The 22,009-nt window shown below is 37.7% G+C and overlaps 1 protein-coding gene across 4 annotated transcripts in view; it reads left to right on the top strand.

Annotated features, from left to right (window-relative positions):
- The window catches only part of PRPF18 (pre-mRNA processing factor 18), a 96,305-nt gene extending 76,284 nt beyond the window's left edge, over positions 1-20,021 (top strand). For 3 of the 4 annotated variants that reach the window (XM_087420820.1, XM_087420818.1, XM_004425355.3), the window contains 2 exons: positions 1,963-2,118; positions 14,336-20,021. In XM_087420820.1, the coding sequence (XP_087276946.1) occupies positions 1,963-2,118; positions 14,336-14,416 (237 nt within the window). In that variant the 3' untranslated portion in view covers positions 14,417-20,021. Of the gene's footprint in view, positions 1-1,962; positions 2,119-9,850; positions 9,926-14,335 lie in introns of all 4 variants that reach the window. The other variant, XM_087420819.1, reaches the window with a different exon arrangement.
- The last annotated feature ends 1,988 nt before the right edge of the window (positions 20,022-22,009 follow it).

Here is a 22,009-nt window from a genome sequence, read left to right as displayed (position 1 = left end):
CTGTAAAAGCCTACTTAATCCATAATATAGCTGAACTATTGTACTAATGATACAGTGGAATTTAACCACCCTTTATACTTGTTTCTATGAGAAAATGTTCCAAGTAAGGCTGCCAGAATTCCTCTCTCCCATTTCAGTACTGCGGCAATAGCAGACCCCGTGTAAGGGAAGGCTTTTCCCGTTGCTCCGTGTCTTTACTCCAGAATGGACTCTGGAAGGAGGTGGCCAAGGGGAAGAGCTCTGGTGTCCAGGCACTCCGGAGGTAGAGTTTAGAAAGGGGAGAACGGAGGGCTGTCAGTTGGTAGAGGGGAATAAGAAGAGAAGGGCCTGCTGCCCCAGTGGTGGAGTTTGGAAGTGTGGCACTGCTTGGTGGGCCATAAGCAGTCTGAGGAGGGAGGCTCCTAGCAACTGTGCCTCCCAAGAGAGTAGGAGTAGAGAATTTCAGTGCAAGAGTTCCAGTGACATTTCCGGAGCGGTAGACAGGACTCTGACAGAAAAGTAGGAATGACTGCTTATTCCTGTCCTCTACTATCTGTATTCATAAGAAGGAGCCGCTGACGTTCCTGCACCCAGGAATGGTCTGCTTGATTAGAGCCTCATGCTAATGAGGGTAAAGTAGCGATTTTACTCCTCTATGTGAGAGCCGGTTAGCTTTCTCAAAGAAAATATTTTTATTTTATGGCTGTAAGTTTTATTCTTAGATAGTTTCTGTTGGTTGCATGGTTCTTTTTACTAAGGACAGTTGCATTGGAATGGATGGATAAGGTCATCATCACTGCAAAAAGAAGTCAGATTACTTGCCTAATAGAGTGTGTGACTTTCTTTTTGTAACTTTTCTCATTCTCATATATGAGAATCAAGCGAAAGCTTATTTTGTATAAACTACAGAAAGAACCAAGAAACTTTAATAACCTATTTGGGCAGTTTTCTTTGGAAATTTGGGGAAACTAAATAATGAAATTTTTGTCAGTTAATATCCAGTGTTAAAATTTACATACATGAGAATCAGTGATAAAAATGTATATTTGCCCTTTTAAAATTAAGCTTTATAGAATTGAGTAGAGCAAACTCAGATTTATTGTCAGGGGAGTGAATAATCTTCAAGTTAGCCCAATTGTAGTACCTGATGTTTTTTTAAGTCAACTCTGTCTATTAATCACATTGGTGTTTGAGTTTTGAAATTAAAATCTCTTTGAGGCCTGGCTATATAAGCTTCTCTGAAACTCGCAGGTTCTTTTAGAATTTACTTGCTTTCTGTTTTGTTTTTCTTCTCCTTTTTCTTCCTCACAGGTAGCTAGGCTTGGTTTAGAAAAAGAGCCGTTTGTCTTCACTGGTTTTGTAGCTTTTATTTTAAGGTTCTTGGCAGGTGAGAGGTTTTGGGGGGCAAAGTGAAACGATCTCATCCTTTAGCTATTTGACTTGAAGGCCAGTATTTAATCTCTGTTTACACATCTGCTATGGACCCTATGTGATAGTCCCAGCACACAGAGCCCCCACTGCTTTCAGAGGTCTGGACTGCTGTGCAAGGAGTGGATCTAGTTTCAAGTTGGATTTTGAAAAACTAGTTAGCCTCTGTCTTCTATGTGACCACCTATGGAGAAGAATAGGTCTGAAGGAGACCCAAACTAGAGTTTCTGTGAGTGCATCACATTACCTACCTGGTAATTCCAAATGTGAAATGTATTACTTTCCAAAGCACAAAGGTTGCTAAGGAATGTTTTTTTACTCACAAAGTTAGCTTTTGTTTCTGTTTTTCCATGGACATTTGTGGTCCTGGGCAGGGCAGTCAGTCACCCCATATTTTAACTTCTTTTGTTTGAATAAGGGGAATGGTAATATTTTCAACATGCTCAAGAGAAGGATGAAAATTACATCATAAAGAGCTGTGAAATACTTGAAGTAAAAATTTAGACCAACACAATATTTTCACTTTTCTGATCTCTTCTTAAACTTCCTTTTTAGGCTAATGATGCTTATCTTCAGATGGCCATTGGAAATGCCCCTTGGCCCATTGGTGTCACTATGGTTGGTATCCATGCCAGAACTGGTAGGGAAAAGATTTTTTCCAAGCATGTTGCACATGTTTTAAATGATGAAACGCAGCGGAAATATATTCAGGTAAGCAGTTTGGAGGGAAAGAAATTGCTCTGGAAGTTAACATTCTCCAATTCCTAAACTGTGACTTTTGAGAGCAGGTGAAGAATTATAGCAAATAGGACATAGCATGGTAGGATGCAAGTCCACTCTCTATCAGTACTTGTAGTTAAGACAGCTTCACTGAATTTTTTTTAAAAGAACTTTTAAGTTTCATGTATGATTGAAGACAGGGTGAAGTGTTGTGCTTTAATTACCTTAGCGTAAATAAAACTATTGCAGTTCGCTTTGGGAGTTTATTGAAGAATAACAAATTGAGTATTTTGCAGTAAGTCTCATTTTGTTATTTTCAAGGTAAATTTAACATCTACTGGCTGAAAACGTATGAATAGTAAAAATTTGGCTTTACTGAATATAATTTTTAGTAATGTATAGCAATACTTTTCTACACAAATAGGTCTAAAGCATTTATAGTTTATTCAAGTTATGCGTGCCTCACATAACTTGTTTGCACTGTTGTTGGGTTCAACTTTTCTTCGTAGGGAGAAAAAAGTCAACTGTAATCTAGCTTTTGCCAAATTGTCAGAAATCCCAGGTTGTGTCTGTATAATGACTTTTGCTGAGTGTTATTCTAAAGCTTGAAGATGATACTCTGAAGTTTACTTAAAATGTAAAATTCACTTAAAATGCATAAAGTGCTTTCAGATTTTGTGCCAGAGAACAATCATTACCATATTCATGAATTATCTTTTTATTTGTATTTGAGTTCCAAGTGCTAATGTTAATTTGTATGTCATGCTTTATGCCTTATTCATATATATTAGCATTTTAAAATATGATTTCAACCTGACTCACTAATATAAATTGTAGAATTTATAGAATTCAAATATAGTTGTGGAAATTCAAAGACATTTCTATTTTTTAATAACCCCCAGTGGCTGTATTGAAGGCAAAAAGCCTTTAGTTGGGAAAAAAAAAGTTGTTTGGCTTTGACAGTAGTAAACAGTTTCCAGTGATTACATTTGCTAATTGTGTTCAGCTATCCCATGGCTAAACTATAGTGTGTATAAAAGTTCATATAATTAGATACATTGTGTTAAAGACATCATTTCTTTTTTAAACAATGGCATGATTTCCATCTCCCTGTAAACTGATTTTCTTTTTAGAAATATACTTAGTTTTTAAAGATTTCTGGTTTATTTTTAAAGATTTCTGGTTTATTTTGCAAGTTATATAGTGACCTATCCTCCCTCCATTGTTTTTCCTTTTTAACTATTCCTTTTAGAAAAATTCTCCTTTTTTCCCCAAGGTGATTAGGAAAAAATGGTGAACATAGTGTATTTGAACTTTAGGAAAGTGTTTGGCCTAAACCCGATAAAATTCTTGTGGACAAATGTAAACATGGTAATACAATCAGATGCACTTAGCTTGTGGAGTGGGGAAGGCCATGGAGTACTGAATAATGGATACATGTCTCTTTGGGTGGATGCTAGTGATACGTCATGGGGTTCTTAGTGACCTCAATACTGTCGTGTTCAACATTTTGATGACTGATTTGGATGACTATTAAGAGGTATATTTATCAGATTTACAGACAACAAGAAACAGAAGTGATAGGGTGTGTGTTAAGGTGGAAAAAGAAGTTGGCATTCCAGAAGTTCTTGACAGACTGAAGAAAAGGGCAGATTCTAAAAATATAATATTTAGCAAGGATGTTCATAAAGAAATTTGGATCTAATAATCCAGTTTCTTGAGCATACAGCGTGAGCAATGTGTATGAGAAAGAATTAGGGAATTTAGTGGACTATAAGTGCAATAAAATTAGTAGTATGATATGGCCACCGGAAAGTCTAATGATAGCTTATGCTATATTATTAGACATAATAATTTAGTGTATGTTTCACCAGGCAAGAACATAGTTCACTCTGGTATCCCCAGAGTCTAGAACAGTACCTCTCATGGTGGGTGTTCAGTAAATATTTAATGTTTGAATGAACACTATAGGACAAGAGAGATGATAGTCTTGATCTTTTTCTAGTCCTTGAGAAAGGAGGCTCTTGGTGAGGATCTGGGCACGAGAGCTATAGCTAATGGAAGGGCGTTCTGGTGGAAGATGGATTAACTTGTCCCATATAGTTAAGGACCAATTAAGGTAGAGGAAGGAGGATACATTTCTAATCAGTGTAAGTTAAAGATTTTTTCTTTTTTTAAACTTTTTATTTTGAAATAATTATAGACTCACAAGAGATTTCAAAAATAGTACGAAGCAGCTTTTGAACAGGCAGAGTTGCCCTAAGGTAGGAGTAGGGCCGCTTTGGAAGATATGGGGAAGATCCCTACCACTTGCTATTGCAAGTATCGAGGTAACTACTGCCCTTTCTGGTCCTTCGATTGCTCTCATTCTTCTCTGCCATTTTCCCTGGAGGCCATTGCTTAAACCTAAGGTAGCAAACCCCCGTGCCCACGACAGGTAACAGGAGAGCTGAGTGTTAAGAAGCGCCTGATCTGCTCTCTGTCTTTTGTTTTCCTGCTTTTCATGTAGGCACAAATAGAAGCACTATGTCGTTTTCCTCTCAGCTCTGCTGTAAGAAAAGTGGACAGTGCAAGTGCAGTGTGAAGTGTCAGCCGACGCTTAGCCTCAGGGTGACTGGAGTCGCTTGAGCTCATTGTTACCTTGTAGGAATGTGGTTCCAATGTTGGTCCATCTTCTGTTTTTTTTTTTTTTTATCAGCTGCCAAAAAATCTTAATTTTTTTGAAAAAATGGATGCTTCTATTTTTAAAATATTGGCACCAAAGTTTAAAAATTTAGCATTGTGTAAGGCCAAACAAAATGCCAGTTTTTGGTCTGTGTCTTAAAATAAACCCATAGTCCAGCTCAAGGCAAAAGAATGCTGCCACCCCCATGGTAGAGTTTTATGAAATTCTTGGTTACAGTTCACAGAGTAATTTACTAAGCTGTCTTTTGACTCTCCCTCTTATTACTTTGGTATTTAGGTGAGGTTGATTTGAATTATCCTTAAAAAGGGACTATTTAAATATATCATTTGAAGTTTAAATCAGGGATTGACAGACTTTTTCTTAAAGGATCAGGTAGTAAATATTTTAGATTTTGCCCTTCGTAGGTCTCTGTCGCAGCTCTTCAACCCTGCAGTTGTAGTGCGAAAGCGCCAGTGGCTGTGTTCCAGTAAAACTCCATTTATAAAAGAGCCAGGTGGCCTATGAGCCGTGGTTTGCTGACTCCTGGTAAACGTATAAGCCCAAACCCTTTCTACGTTAAGATATTTGCCGAGGAGGTAATTGTGAAAGTCATTTAGTAGGGTAATTATTTCATGTTAAATTGAGATATAATAAGCCTCAACGAACAGTGTAGCACGTGAAGTATACTATTCTTAATTGTACAGCTCAGTGATTCTTGACTTATGTAATATTTTCAAGACATAAAACAGGATCTAGATAATAGAACATTTCTAGCAGTACCTGAAAAGTTTCTTTTGTGTCTTTTCCCGGCTTACATCCTCTTCTCGTCAAAAGTAACCACTAGTCTGACTTGTGTTGTTATTGGTTAATTTTGCCTGTTCTTGGATATCATTTAAATGGAATCTTGCGATGTACAGAATAATTACTTTTTTTATTTAGAATTACTGCTGAGAAATACCTGTTTTATGAAATACAGTAGAAAACAATTCAAGGGGCTATTTTACTATAACATGATTTCATTTTTGGGTTTTATGCAAATCTCTGTGGAATTTAAACTGTGAAAGTTGTTTGAAGTGTTCTCTTTCTCACAAAAATTAAATACACCACAGGGAGGGTTTTCTCACCATGCAGATCAAAGAAAAATTGTATAGCTTATTAGCTAGCCTCAAATCCAGGGTTAGATTTAAATTGGTGGTAGTAACTTCAAGGACTTTGTTCATTCTGCCAAATACAGATGTAACTTTTGGCCCAGATTTAGGTAAAGCTTCTTTGACATAGTTTACAGGCAGCTCTTGATTATTTAGAGACTTTATAATTCAGTCATTTCAAGACATCTCGAGAAGGTTCCCATCATGGGCATTCTTTACTTGTCGGTAAAAAAGAGAAGGAAGAAAGGCTGAAATTGACATCAAATGGCTCTTTGCCCTCCAGATCCACTCTCCACCCTGTTGAACCTTGTCTCTTGCCCCAGAAACCTGGCTTTTATGAACAACATTGACAGGCTCCCTTCCCCTCTGGCTTCCGATTGGGGCAGGCAATGAGAGGGACTCGAAGGCATTTTGTAAGTGGAAGAATGAGTTTGGGGTATTGATTTCCCTGGCTTCCTCCCTGTAGAGTCACTGAGGGTTGAGTGCACCCCTCTGCCCGAGGCCATAGCTTCTCTCAGGTGGCTGTCTCCACACAGCTACCCCTCTACAGGTTCAGTAACCACTCTCCTCCCTTGCCCCTTTATAATACAGGCTGGCCGCGGCTTCCCAGTGTTGCCAGCTCTGGGCTATTGTACTCTCTCTTATTGGTCCAAGTCCTGCCCACTCCTTTGTCAAGTCCTTGGAACTACTACATCAGATTATGCAGTCTGAGTGTGCCCTTTGTTTCCTGCTGATATCCTCCCTGATACATGTAGATTAATTGGTCTGTGTACTGTGTAACAACACAGATTTCCTTGGGGATTAGAAGATTAAGGAATAATGTTCATTCCAAATAATTTTTCTTAAGCTTTCACTATTAAATAAGGCAAAATGTCCTATAATATTCTTCTCTGGCAAGTTCTTTTCAGTAACCTTAAGTTTGTAAATTCCCTAGTAAAGACATCATTCCAACATTTTGTCAGTTATTTCAATTCATATTTCAAGTTTTGGCATATTTCAGCATTTGCCAAATTTATTTGTTCATGAAACATTTGTAAATTTATAATATATTCATGTATAGCCACAAGTGGTATAACAGAAACATTCATTACTGCAGTGAGTGATCACAACTTGATCCATATGTTGAAAACACAACGTTATGGTTGGTTGGTAAACTCTCCCTATGCATCAAACTCTGCATCACACATTTGTGGGGCATGTGGCTTCATGCTGCCTCCTGGCATTCTTGGCTATGATAAACCTTTTTTATTTTTTTTTTTGATGGGGAAATTGGCCTTGAGCTAATATCTGTTGCCAATCTCCCTCTTTTTGCTTGAGGAAGATTGTCCCTAAGCTAACATCTGTGCCAGTCTTCCTCTGCTTTGTATGTGGGACGCCGCCACAGCACGGCTTGATGAGCAGTGTGTAGGTCCACTCCTGGGATCTAAACCCACGAACCCCGGGCCGCTGAAGCGGAGTACGCGAACTTAACCACTATGCCACTGGGTTGGCCCCTAAACCATTTCTTAAAGGCACATTATCCTGTGAGGACCAACTGTCTACCCATTTAATACTTCCAGGCATATTAAAACAAATTTTTAGAGAAAAATACTGCTACCATTTATCTTTCACATACATCACTTTTTAATATCACACAACACCAGTGTGCAGTAGATACACATTTTGAAGAATGCTGATCTGAACTGTGCTGTGCTGCTGCTTAGCTGGCAGCTTCACTGATAGCAAATAGACATTCTGGTTGGGGTATTAAATCTTGTATTTCTCAGCCTGAAAAAAAGATCACCCTGGACTGTGAAAGCCAGGTGGTTAAATAAACGAAATCTTCCCCCAAATTGGTCATTTGGTATAAATTTTTACTTGAATTAGCAAGTAGGCAAGTGCTGTTTTCAAAATGGACTTATCACTTGTAATTGTAATTTCTTGTTACTTTCCATGAAATGATGAACCTTTAAACTGGAAATATGTTCTCTTATAGAAAACAAACATTCAGATAGATAAAAAATGAGAGCAGCCCTCTGTTGCTTACCATTAACTCCAAAAGCAGATTGAGTTAGTTCCAAGTTGTCAGTTTTCTTTAATTTTCTGTTAAGTCCTGCAGATACTGAAAATTTTATACATTTGTTGCTTGGAATGGGACTTTTCATTAGAAGCTGTGTGGAATTACCTTTATCTGCCATCATTCCAAGTGGCTAGATCCAGATCAGTTATTTAACAGTGTAGAATGAGTTATTTAAATGAATTCAATTTTAATGACATACTTATGTAAAAAGAATTCCTGTAGACAATTTTTGAAGAATTGGCCTTTTTATGCATGACTGTGGATGTTAGTTGAAATTGTGGAAATTAACTTTTAAGCATTAAGTACACATTTTTTGAACATCATATTTCAGGTCAAATGAGTACCTCTTTAGTCTGAAGTTAGAATTAATTTTTAACTTAAGTATCTCAGGTTAATTCATTCCTTTATTAGAACTTTGGCAGTTCATTGGCAGAATTTTAAGTAGCTACATACAAAATGTCACTCAACTTATCCCTTATTCTTCACAAATGGATCTGTGCTTTCATCTTCAAGACTGTCTGAGAGTGTAGACTAGTGACAGGTACAGAAATAATTGATTTAATAGAATTGTCTTCTTTATACTTCAATAAAAAGATTACTTAAAAACAAAAATATTTTCCTCAAGTCCTATTAACTAATGATAGTTTATAAAAGAAAAGGCAAATGTAGCTAAAGAGTTGTGATAGTAGTTTGGTCTGGTTTTAAAAAGTTTTTGTTTTCTGCAATAATAAAAAAAAAATTGCTAATTTTTTTTAGTGGATGCAGATTGATTCTTTTAATGGTTCATTGATTTCTATAGATATAAATACACCTCATTATCCAGGATTTGTATCCTTTGTCACATGCTTTGATACATCAAACTCTATCTGTATTTGATATTTTTATAATTTATCTAGAATATTCTGTAATGCTTTCAATTCGATTTTTTAAAAAAAATTGTGAAATACACATAACGTAAAATTTACGATTTTAACCATTTTTAAGGGTAGAGTCCATCAGTTAGACTTTTAAATGCAGAATATTTTTGTAGAGAAAGTTTCCAACATGAAAGACAGAGACCAAAACAAAAACAGAAAAAAAGTTCAGAGAAACAAAGTTATAGTATAGGGAACAGAAAAAACCCCTTCAATTAAAAACTATAATTAATATCCTTAGATAAGGTGGTAGCCATGAAATAAGAACAGTATGCACAAAAAGAAAGTCAGGGAATCAAAAGGAGCTCTTAAAAATGAAACGTAGCAGAAATTTAAAAATTAAAAGGGTTAGAAGATAAAATTGAAGAGATCTTGAAAGTAGGGAAGATAAAAAAATGAGGGAGTCAGTCTATAAGTTTTGCAACTACTATTCAAATTCCAGGAAAAGGACAACAGAGAAATTGAAGGCTAAAAAATAAGGAATTAATGCAAGAAAACTTCCCAGAGCTGAAAGACATGAGTTTCTAGAGTGAAAAGAAGAATTCACTGAATATGTAGCAAATGAATAGGAAAGATCTCACGTCAAAGCACAATATAATGAAATATTGGAGGGTGAGGATAAAGAGATTTTAAATGTTTCTAGAGACAAGAAACAGATCACTTACAAAGGCTCAGGAATTAAAATACCGTCATACTTCTTATTAACAGTACCGGAAGCTGGAAAACAGTGGAGCAGTACCTTTGCAATAGCAAGGGAGATAATTTCCAACTCAGAGTTCTGTTCCCATCCGAACTATCAGTCAGGTGTGAATATAGGCTAGTGATATTTTCAGACAGGTAACATCTCAAAAATGTGACCTCTCAGATACCTGTTCACTGGAATCATTATCATCATAGCTAACACTAATGTAAGTGCTTACTGTCTGCTTCACTTCAGCACCTGAGAGCGACAATACAAGGTTGATACTGTGATTTCCCTGTTTTACAAGTGAGGAAACCGAGGCATAGAGAAGTAAGTTCCGGAGGTCACACAGCTCTTAAGTGGTGGAATTGGGATTTGAACCTGGGTAGTCTTAACTCCACTATGTTGTATTGCCTCTACTTGAGGATGTGCTCCACCAAAATGAGGGAAACAAAAAAGATCCAGGAAGCGACATCCAGCACAGGAGGGGACAAAAGGAATTCCCAGGTTTAAGGTGAAGGGATGCTCTAGGATGGTAACAGTATGAGGAGGTCCGGAATTCAGTTGGTCTAGATTGAACAGATGGCTCCAGGAGAAACCTGGAACAGATATATTACCCGATTTGTTTGGTTATATTGAGAGTAGTCTCCCTGTTGGAGAATGAATACAGAAAAGCAAAAAGATGGGGAAAAATATCTATGAAAGGAAATGTTGTCATAATACACTATGTCGCTCTGCTTTGAACACTATTCGTGTAGATATTATGAGGTAAATCTTCAATATTGAGTTCACTAAAAATTGTGATTTGGGGAGGATGGGGAAGAGAAAGTGTGTTTGGGCGTGTGCATGCACGTGTGGGGCCAGTGGGCGTGGTGTAAGAGTTAAATCCTCAGCTTTCATGGTAGGAAGTCAGTACGTAATATTTGATGGAGAAAAATTGAGCACTGTCAGTCAGTATTGTACTTAGAAATATGTCAATAAATACCACAAAAACCACTTTGGAGATTTGAAGTGGTTGCCTCTGGGTGCTAGAATTAGAGATTGGAAGGAGTGAGGCAGAGGACTGCTGTTATTTGATATAAGAGCTATTTTTCTTTATAACACCGTACACATAAAACATGGAATTACCCTTGACTTTTCTTTTTCTGCCCCAGCCCATATCCCATCTGTCAGCGAACCTTGATGGTCTATATTCAGAGTATATCTGGAATCTGATCCCTTCTCGCCACTTGCGCTGCTGCCATCTTGGTCCAGCCACCAACCTCTGTCATCTGGTTTATTGCAGTGTCTCCTCTCTGGTCTCTGAGCTTCTCTCTCTGTCCCTCTTCAGTTTGGTATCTGCACAGCACCCAGAGTGATTCAGTTAAAATACAAACCAGGTTATGCTGCTCTCTTGCTCAAAGACCCACCGTGGTTCCCTAGTGCATTTGGAGTAAAAGTCCTTCCATTCGCCCCCCACATCCACACACACTCCTTCCCCGCTTTATTTTTCTCCATAGTACTTATCATCATTTATCGTTAATAGGTATTTGACATCTTCATTTGGTTTCTTGTCTGTCTGCCCTTCTTAGAACATAATCTCAGGGAGGGTGGGGATTTCTTCTGTTTTATTCCCTACTGTATTCCCAGAGCCTAGAACAGCACTTGGCGCGTAGTAGGCACTGAACAAAGATTTATTAAATAAATGTATTGCGTTTATAAAAATAAAAATTATATTTAAAAATAGCACCGGTTTTGAAGACGCTATTTGCAATAAGCTAAGCAGCTCATTGTCTTGCTGGCTTAAGCATATGCAAGCAATTTGAAAACAAAATCCTGAGGGATCTAATTGAAAAGATTTATTTCTATTTGGAAAATAACCATATGCTGTCCTGAGATTACGCCTCTTTAAAAATCTGTGCTGTGTACTATCAATCCTTATTGCAAAAATTTATCGTACTGTTGTGAAGTGACTGTTTATGCCTTGGACTGTTGAGTTTCACAACCTTTTGGCAGCTAAGGTTTCAGACAGGATACTAGTATTTATTTTTAAATCATAAATCTGCTTAGTGAGGGTAAATAAGCATCACGAATATCTTCTATAAGAAGCAAACACCTAAGATTCCAATTCTTATAAGGAGAATTCCATCCAGCAGTCTTCATATCAGTTTCCCTTTTATTTGCTCATAATAATTCTTGCCATGTTTTGCTGCTGACTAAAGCTATTTACATTTCATCAGGGTGTTCTGTTTCTTAACTTTGCCTCTCTTCTATTCCTTCAGGAAACTGAAGATGCCAAATTAGTGATATCACATGTATTTCCATGACTACAGATCACAATTCTGCATACACATGATTTGAATTCACGGCAGGAGAAGCTGGACTATGAGAAGGAATGGTCTTTATTCTAAAGCAAATACCTGATTAGCACAGGGAACAAAACAAAAAAAAAAAGGGAAGCAAGGCAAATTACATGGCCTTTCTTTGCAAAAGTATTTTTTCTTGGAAATTAGCTGAAAGATAACCCCCCTACACACTCCTAATTCTTAAATGGCAGAATATGGACAATCTTTGAATCCACAAAGGACTTTAAGTAAAACGTTTGAAAGTCGTTTTTATCTGAAGTTGAATCTGTTAGATTATAGCTCAGTTCATAGAAGTAATTTATATTTGTGTTGTCTGCTTACTATGGGACCAAAGAAATTTTGCAGGGATTTTTCTTGTTGTTCTTTGTTTTTGGTGATTTCACTGAGCTTAAGAGTTGAGTACTTAGGTAGAGTTAGAGTTCTCCGTGCCTGATGGTGTTCTAGGTACCTGTGCATCAGCAGACATTTCCAGACGACTTTCTACCGTTCCTCCTCAGACTTCCTGATGTGGTCTTCTGTTGTTGGGTTGTCTGATTATAGCCACATACTCTGCGTTTACCACTAGGACGTGAAGATCTTTCTTTTAAGAGCAGATGATATTTCATTGTATCATCTTGAGGAAAAAAATGAATTTTAGAGGAATACTACATAAGTACCAGGCAGTGTGCTATGTACACTTCCATATTCAATATATCTAATACAGGCTTGAACATAGTCAACCTGTGGCCTGTGATAGGATTTTATTGTTCTTATTATTGTGATAGGAACTGGATGGTTTCATTTTTGTGAACTTAAGGTGAGAAACCTTAAAATAATTTGTGCCAAGAATTGCTTTGGAGGTCATTAAAATTAAGTGCTGCTGTTCTTGGTTGTTGTTGTTTTTAATAATTAATCAATATTGCTGTAGATGTATAGATTTCAGTAAGACATTTGACAAAGTCTTTCCTTGTAAACAAGGATATTTGTAGTCTGGCAGATAAAACATTGAATAGGATTCATTGCTGATTTCAAAATTCTTCCCAGAATTGTTCTAGAGAGATCTATAGTGGCATGTGGCAGGTTTCTGCCCTTGTCCCTGGCCTGTTTGTGAATTTGGATAATGACTTGGCATGTTTGCTCAGTGGTGGATGCGAAGGCTAGAGGAATAACTGAAAACGAAATGCCAACTTGGGATTTTACAAGATCACAGCCTGAAGGATGAGTTGAGACAGAATGAATTTTAATAGTGGATAGTTCCTGTCATCAGTTAAAAATAGCACTATAAAGTTATAGACTGGTTAAGAACTGGCCAAATTGCAGAAGAGAAAGTAAGCACTTGAAATTTGTGAGATCCTGGGAATTAGCACCATGTGTTGTGGTTGTCTAACAAGAACCAAAGGCCATGGTAACAGATGCCCAAGGTACAGAAAGAACAAAGGCAGTCCAATAGTCCTAATACTGAATTCTGCAAGACTGGCCAGGTCACATTTGGAATGTTGTACTCAGATTTTACTATTAAGTAAAATGTTTTTATTGTGTAATATTTGATACATACAAAAGAATGCATGTAACGTAAGTTATGAAGTAAACAATAAAACAGGTATGTAAAGGCCTTAATCCCAGCTTAAGAACTAGAACATTCTGAGATCGTGGAATCTGTATTTTCTTCCTTTATCCCAGAAGTAACAATTATCCTGAATTTACGTTTGTCATTTCCTTGCTTTTTCAAAAACAATTCTACTGTGTTATGAGTGTATTTATAAGGAAAATGTTATTTTTTAACTTGTTTAGTTTTATTAAAATGGTATTATACTGTATGTAGCCTTTTGCCACCTGCTTTTTACATTCTAAGATTCATGTATCTCATTTGTTCTCAACCAGACTTCCTCATCTGGACCATAGAACACGGAAGATGATTTGTGCCTATTTTAGTGCCTATTTTTTTATTTCTCTCAAGGATGGTACACATGTAGCATCCTTTTAGATATGTAGGAGGGGAGTTGTCTTGTTACATACAATGGATGCTTTAGGCTAGGGAGTGGGGCTTGATTCTCTATCGGAACCTGGTGGAGAAGGGCTGAATTGTTACATGTAGCTCTAGTTAATTCATTTTTACTGCTGTAAAATGTTCCATTTGTGAGCATACTAAAGCTTATTCGTATATTTTCCTCTGTGGACAGTTGGGGCATTTCTTTTGTACTTTTGATGTTGTTATTGTGAACAATGCTGCTATGACCATCTTGTGTATATCTCTGGGTGCACATGAGTAAATGTTTCTCTAAGTATACATCTGAGTGGTATTGCTGGGGACTGCTACATTTTAACGGGGACATTGGTGAACTGGAGTGAGTACAGAGGAGGGCAATTACAAATAGTTCAACCATATTATAACCAACCTTTTCCTTATTTTTCTTAGGGATTGAAGAGGTTAATGACCATTTGCCAGAAGCACTTTCCGACAGATCCATCAAAATGTGTGGAGTACAATGCACTATGAAATCGGTGTATGATGTGTAAATAACAGTGAGAAATTTAAGGGAGCATGGTATGGACTTCTGGAATTACCAACAGGAATGAGGGAAGAAGAAAAATGGAGTTTCTAATCTCTGAGTTCTACTTAATGCAACTCTTGGTCTTACGAACTATGTTGGCTCTTATATCACATCTGACTGGGAACTGATTTTTGTGTTCTGCTTTTATTTTAAATAGTCGAAAACTTAAGTTCTAAAGACTTTTCCCCATAATTTAGATGTGTAGACAACAGTCACAGAAGGGAGTTTAATAAAAATGACTTTCGCATTAGACCGGAAAGTTGCAGTTAGATGATTAAAAAGGAACGTTTGAAGAGAGACTTAATTATTTCTGTAAAATAAGGTAATTTTCATATTGTCTTTTATGTAGTATTTATAGAAAATATTTTTATATATTTCAAGAAAAATATGGAACCATTTAATGAAACTTTATAGTCCTTAAATTTTGCTGAACTTTTGCCGTCTTGCAATAGAATTTAAATGTAAATGTTATTACTGTTAACTCAAGTGTATTTTTCTTGCGTTTCAAAGCTTGCTTTTATCTTCTAAGGAGTGTAAATTTTAGTATTTGTCATCTCTTGGGACAGATAGAACTAAGAGGAAATTGAAGTTTGAAAAACAAAGGTGGTATATTATACCAACAAAAGTTCAAATTAAGTATCCCCAGCATCAGGGTTCCCCAGCATCAGGGTTCAATGTAGGGAAATGGATTGTCAAGCCAGCCAAGAATGGGGACGTTTTGGTGCTGCCGGTTCTTCCTAGAATAGGACTGCCTGCAAGTTTCATCCTCGTGAGACCTGTGGTGGACGGCTATTCCCAGCTTCATCCCGCCAGCAGAAGAGAAAGGTACCAGTATTGTTGCCACTGCCTGAGACAGTAGGTCCTGGGTCTGATTTTCCACAAATGAGGACTTCTTCTGAATCTTGCACAGTGTCATACCCAGACAATTGTGATGAATCACTGTGCTTTAGAAGTTGGAGGACTCAGTTAATAGAGGAAGGTGGGTAAATAGACTGTTGCCTGACCAGGTGGAGTGGCGGATTCAGATAGTGGTAAGAGTGGAGGCTCTGAAGTCAGAACTTCCTAGCTTCAAATTTCAGCTCTCCACCCACTAACTGTGTAACCCTGAGCAAGTAATTTAATCCTTCTAAGCCTCAGTTTCCTTGTCTGCAAACGATAGTTATTAATAGTAGTACATACTCATAGCAGCATCATTGTGTTTAAGTGAAATAAAATGCTTAGCACGCTGCCTGGCAAGTAATATGTGTTCAGTAAATAATAGTTGTTGTGTCCTTGTTGTTGAAGCTAAAGTAGCTTTGACGAACCCTGTGGTCAGGGGCAGTATGTACACACATAATGAAAACAACAATAATGGTGGTGTTAGCAGCAACGGCAGTAACAGTGGAAACATTGATTACGTGTCATTATATCTGGGCTCTGTGTCTGCTTCCACTTTCAGCCAGTTCTGAGTTTAGAGGGCAGAGGATGTGGTGGGAGCTGGAGTCAGCTGAGTTAGGTGGGTGTAGATTCACAGTCACTTGTTCTGGCCCCTCTTGGGAAGCTCGAAAGCCAGTTTTGGCTCCTTGTGGTCCATGGCCGTGCCTATCTGATTGTTTCTGCTGGCCATTTGCATGATGGTGGCTGAAGCCCGCTGTCCTGAACTTTTCCTCACTCTCCACCCCACTCCCTACTTTGGAAACTGTTTTTTATGATTGAATTAGTTAGAAATTAAGGGGGAGCTTACTATGGCAAATGAGAGACAGACTTTCATATAATATGACAACACTCTAGACTTCTGTTATGTAGTCTTGTTGTATAGGATTTGTTTATAAATATTGTTGAGTGAATACTCCCCAAATTACTTTTTCTTTATTCACCATCAGGCCACAGCATGGTAGTCAGTTAATTTCACGTTGTCTTCCCATTTGCTGTTAGTTAATATTCCACATAATGCAGAAACTTCTAAAATTGACCGGTATGGACAGATGGTTTGAAGAAAAATGTAACACATTCTACCGTGCTGGATAGAGGGAGGCGGGTTCAAAGATGTAGACCCCCTCACAGAAGAAGTTTTCCATTTCCCGAAATTAAAGATCTTCACATGACTGCAAATAATCATGTGGATGTATGAAAAAATGACCTCCCACATTCTCCAAATCATGACAATTTTAGTTCAGCAGATACTACATATTTTTGTTTTTAGCTGTTTTTAAAACAAGAAGGGCATATCTTTTTAAATCAGTCACAATTCTGAAATAACTGTGCTTCCCTTGCTTCCTCCCCACCTGCCTAGACTCCTATCCCAAGGAGTTGTGTCTTTCTGGATTCAAATTTAGTAAAACACTGGTTTTCCCTCGAGTAAAGACTGCATTTGCTGGGAGTATTCTTGCCAACTGCAAAGATAGCGCAGTATTTTTTAGCATTGCAACACAGAGCCTGCGGCCATCTGGAAGTCATGGCTGTGAGTTCAAGTCTTTGTGGAAAATTAGGAAAATAAACCTGAGGCCAAAGATAATTTGACACAGAGAGAGAGAGAGGACGGTCCGTATCTTGTAGGAAGAAGGGGGAGGCCCTAGGAGACCAGAGCTTGGAAGGCAGCTGTCACTCATAACAACTTAGGGATTTGCTATGGGCTCTCAACTCTCAAATTCAGAGGACTAGGAAGTAGGATGGATAGCAGTACGACTTTCAGACTGCTCTGGGATTTGACCTCAGTAAATACTTTAGAAATACAACTGTCTTTTTATTCGAAAGAAAGTAATAATTTATTCTGAAAGTAAACAGCTTAGAAAAGACTCAGAGTGTTGCAGAGTCTTTGGTAGGTTTGAGTTTGAGGATTCCTGTCACTGGCTCCTTTTCAGCCATGCAATAACCCCCTTCAATGCTTCTTAATACAGAAAGGTAGTAGAACTAAGTGGGGCAGTTTCCATGAGAGAGGAGCATTAAGTTGAGATGTGGGTATTTCCTTTGTCTGAATATCCTGAAGAGCATAACTTAATGGATTGTGCCTCTTCCGTCTTCCACCCTCCCCCAGTATACTCCCATGAAGCCCCTGGAAGAATAACTTGATCCCATAGAAATTTATGGTATGGAATCATATTGGGAGTCTTGAACTGAAAGCACTTTCTCACGGCATATTTATGTAAGAGTTTCCAGCTGTCCAGAGTGTGAGGAGCCAGCTCCAGTCCCCCGAGGGTCACTATGGGAACACTGTTATGGCAACTGGTTTTCATCACAGACTCTGCAGCTAGATTGGCTGAACTATAATCACACACTAGTACTTTAATGGTTAACAGTAACCGTAAAATCTTTTGAAATTTAAAAATAAGTTCTGGTGGTATGGAATAAGTAGAAAGAATGCAGTGTGGCTAGCAACAGCAGCTGTGGTGTGAGCTGACCTCATTCAAGATTTTGGAACCGTGCTCATTAAAAAAAAAACTTTTTTGCATTTACCAAAACAGTTTATTATGGAAGCATTGATTACTTATTTTTCTCCATTGTAAACTGTGGGGTACCTTATGCAACTTGCTTAAACTAGTCCTTGTGTTGCTGATAATGGTTACTCTGTTTACCTAGGCCACTTCCTTTTAGTTTTAGTTTAGTCTTTCCTCCCTGTCTTTAAGCACCAGCTTTGAAATAATTGTCAGCCTTCTCAACTCTTTCTCACAGCATTCAAACTTACACATACTTTAACCATGGAGAGCAGTTAAGAAGTTTTGAGCTTCTTTTTGAGTGTTATTGGTGATCTCAGATCCATTCACTGAGGTTCCCACCATGCCAGTCGAGTCCTTTGCACAGTCTGCTCTCTTTGCCTTTCTGAACTCCCACTTTTAGAACTTGACAAAACCAAACAGCCTTTGCTCTTAAACTGCTCTCCCTTTAAGATTGAGGAGAAATTGTGAACCATTGATGGTGTAGTCTGAGCCTGGCTTAGAGCTTCTGCCATCCTGTGAAACAGGAAAGTTAAAGCTGTACTTTTGAAATGACCATAACTCACGATGAACAATAATAAATGCATGGAGACCCAGTATTACATACATATATGCATGTTTAACTGAAATGAAAGCAAGGAACTTACTTTCCTGTTGTATTTCTTTAAAAAATATGCTGGTTGTGACTCTTTAAATTGGTTTATAACTCATTAATGTATTATGACCAGCAGTTTGAAAACCACTGGTGAAAAGGAATCATCGGCAGAGTGAAGGAGGGAAATGACCTGGTGGATGAACTGGGCAAAAGACTCTACTTCTTTCCTATTTTTTAGTACAGAGACGTAGAGATAATACTTAGCTCTCAAGGTTAGTGTGAAATTTAGCAGATTATAAAACCTCGAGTACTTCAAATGTTAAATATTTCTGAATCAGTAATTCTTAGGTTTCAATCGAAGAGACTTGTCCATAGAGGGAGAGAAGAATAACCAAGATACGCAGCATATAAAACATCTGTAAGAAAATTGGCCGCATGGATAGGTGAGCACCTTAGGCTGCCTGTAAATTGTGTAAAGCAAGATTAAACAAAGTATTATAAAATAAATGGGAGGTCAGTTAAAGTCTGAAATAGGGTTGAGGCAGAGAGAGATACAAGGACTCCAACTTTGAGCATCAAATATCTGTGGAGGGTTTGTTCAGCTCTCTGAAGATTATTTCCTAAGACTCAGGTAGGGCTAGTTTACATTTCTTTTAATGTAAATTTTTAATTGAAGTTTAACATATCTATAGAAAAATGCACAAATCAGAAGAGTACCATATCATGAAAAATTTTTCAAAGTGAACATCTCATAGTAACTAGCACCAAAGTCAGGAAAGATAATGTTATTAATGCCCCGGAAAGCCCTTCATGCCCCTAGTCACAGCCGTGGTCCTGGTTTCTAACATCATCATTTTTAAAACTATCTTCATTGATATATAATGCACATACCATAAAATTCACCCACTTAAAGTATATAATGGTTTTAGAATACTCAGAGTTGTGCAACCATCACTGTAATCTAAGTTTACAACATCTCCCCTAATAGAAACTCCATGCCCATTAGTAGTCACTCCCCACATAGATTAGTTTTGCATGTTTTTTAATTAGCTCATTTATGAATGGAGTCAAACAGTTTGCTTGACTTCTTGTATGTGTTATTTCTTATGGTTTCTGACATTCATCCTTGTTGTGTGTAGTTGTGGTTCATTCATTCTCATTGCTGTATCCTACAGTTGTATCCATTCTACTGTTGATAGACACTGAGTTGCTTCCAATTTTTGTACGTATGTTGTGTATTTGTTTTTTGGTGAATATAAATTTCTGTAGGGTATATACCAAGGTGAGAAATTTCTAGGACATAAGGTATGCATATACTCAGCTATCGAAAATACTGTCAAAAGAATTTTCCAAAGGGCCTGTACCAGTTTACACTCCCACAAGCAGGATTTGAGAGTTCCAGGTGTTCCACATCCTGGCCACACTTGATAAATCCTCTGTCATTGTCATTTTAGCCCTTCTGGTGGGTTAAAATGGTATCACATTGTGGCCTTAATTTGCATTTCCCTGATGACAATAAAGCTGAGTACCTTTTATATATGCTCACTGGCCTTTTGGATATTACGTTTTGTGAATTTCCTGTTTGAATTTATTTTTGTCCATTTTTAAAATTGAATTGCCTGCATTTTTCTTACTGATTTATAGTTCTTGATATATTCTGGCTATGAGTCCTTTGTTAGATATATGTGTTACTGATACTCCCACTCTGTGGCTTGCCGTTGTGCTAGGTTACTTTTTATGCAAAGGGGAAGTAATCTTGTAACTAGCTCAGATATTGACATAACCTTTGTCAGCTAGATTTTATAAAAATCAAATCATATGTCAATCTTAACGTAACTTTTCTTTTGTTTAATGATTTCGTCATAGTAGCATGTCTAAAAGTATAGAATTTGAGAGAAGAGGAAATCGTGAGTTTTTGTATTTTTAAGTGAGTATTTGTACATTTTAGTTTTATTAGATGATTATTTCATTTAAGATTTGGCCGTTTTTATTCTTTGGGTGTGCAAGTTTATATGCCGTATGTGTGTGGTGTAGACACTGCTAGTTGTTTACACTATTTTCATTCTCCTCTTCTTTGCTAATAGAACCCTAATTTGTTCAAAGCTGCAATGTATGCAGTTAAAACGACTTGCTCTCCTAGGACCTGTTAGGATTGGTTATGTGACGTGGTTCTGCCAATAACATGGATAGAAGTCTATTGGATGGTACTTCCAGGAAACCTATTGCTTTTCTAAGAGAAAAAGAGAGACTTAGCTAACAGACATATTTAGCCCTTTTTCTGTTCTTTCTTAGAAAGTAGTCATGGTGCTTAAATGCTTTGCAGCCATCCTGCAGTCTGACAACGAGAGACATACGCTAAAGATGGCAGAGTCGCTCCTTTGATGACATCGTGGAGTCATTGTACAAACCTTGAATTGCTTTATTAGTTAGGTTCTCCAGAGAAAAAGAACCAATAGGAGGTGGAGATATATATATATTTAATTATAAGGAATTGGCTCGTGTGGTTATGGAGACTGAGAAGTCCCATGGTCTGCTGTCTGCAAGCTGGAGACATGGTAGAGCCAGTGGTATAAATTCCAGTCTGAATTCAAAGGCTTGAGACCCAGGAGAGCCGATGGTGTAAGTCCCAGTCTGAGGGAAGGAGACCAGTGTTCCAGCTCAAGTAGACAGAGAGAGTGAATTCCCCTTACCCTGTTTTTCCCTCTATTTGGGCCCTCAACAGATTGGATGAGGCTCACCTACATTGGGGAGAGCAATCTGCTTTACTCAGTCCACCAATTCAAATGTTAATCTTATCTAGAAGCACCCTCACAGACACACCCAGAATAATGTTCAACCAGACATCTGGGCACCCCGTGTCCCAGTCCTGTTGACACATAAAGTTAACCATTACAGCTGCCTTCCTCTGGGCCTCATGTTCTGTGAGAACGATATTGAGTAAGCTCCCACACTTGTGTTCTCATATATTCTGCTGAATTCAGTCTCCAAGCAATATATACGTTACTCACATTTCTTGGCTTTCAAAATCATTGAGGCTCGTGGCAAGTATGTTATGGTACTGTGGGGTCATGTCTCCCTCAATTGAATAAGATCCGACTTTGCCACATCTTACTAAGATATAAACAAGTACAACAGCATTTACTTGAATGGGTTCTGTTGACACTGGCACCAGGTCATTTCAACTGCAGAAAAGCCACTAATCAAACTGATGTTAAGGGCAGTTCAAGGACAACCAGGTATTAGAGCAGAGGCCAAGAAGGGTACTGCTGGCCTGCTCTGGAGAGTCTTGTCACCCAATTTATTGGATAGAAGCATCTAGCTCTTGTTCCTCTCTTGTGTTATTCCCAAATCTTCATCAGAGTAAGAAATGCCGTTGAGAGGAATAAACTCTCTTCTGAATATCTATAGTGGATATGAAAAATATTTGAGAAGATCCATGATTGTGATTTCATCATTTTGGGAAAAAATATCTTGATATGCTTTGACTTGTTATTACCACAATTTCTTCTGAGACTGTGACTCACATTACACTA

Source organism: Ceratotherium simum, chromosome 32 (assembly GCF_057802395.1).
Source record: "Ceratotherium simum simum isolate JZ-2026a chromosome 32, ASM5780239v1, whole genome shotgun sequence".
Classification (NCBI taxonomy): Eukaryota; Metazoa; Chordata; class Mammalia; order Perissodactyla; family Rhinocerotidae; genus Ceratotherium; species Ceratotherium simum.
The sequence above is the reverse complement of the archived record's forward strand: the minus strand, read 5'-3'. Positions and strand labels throughout refer to the sequence as shown.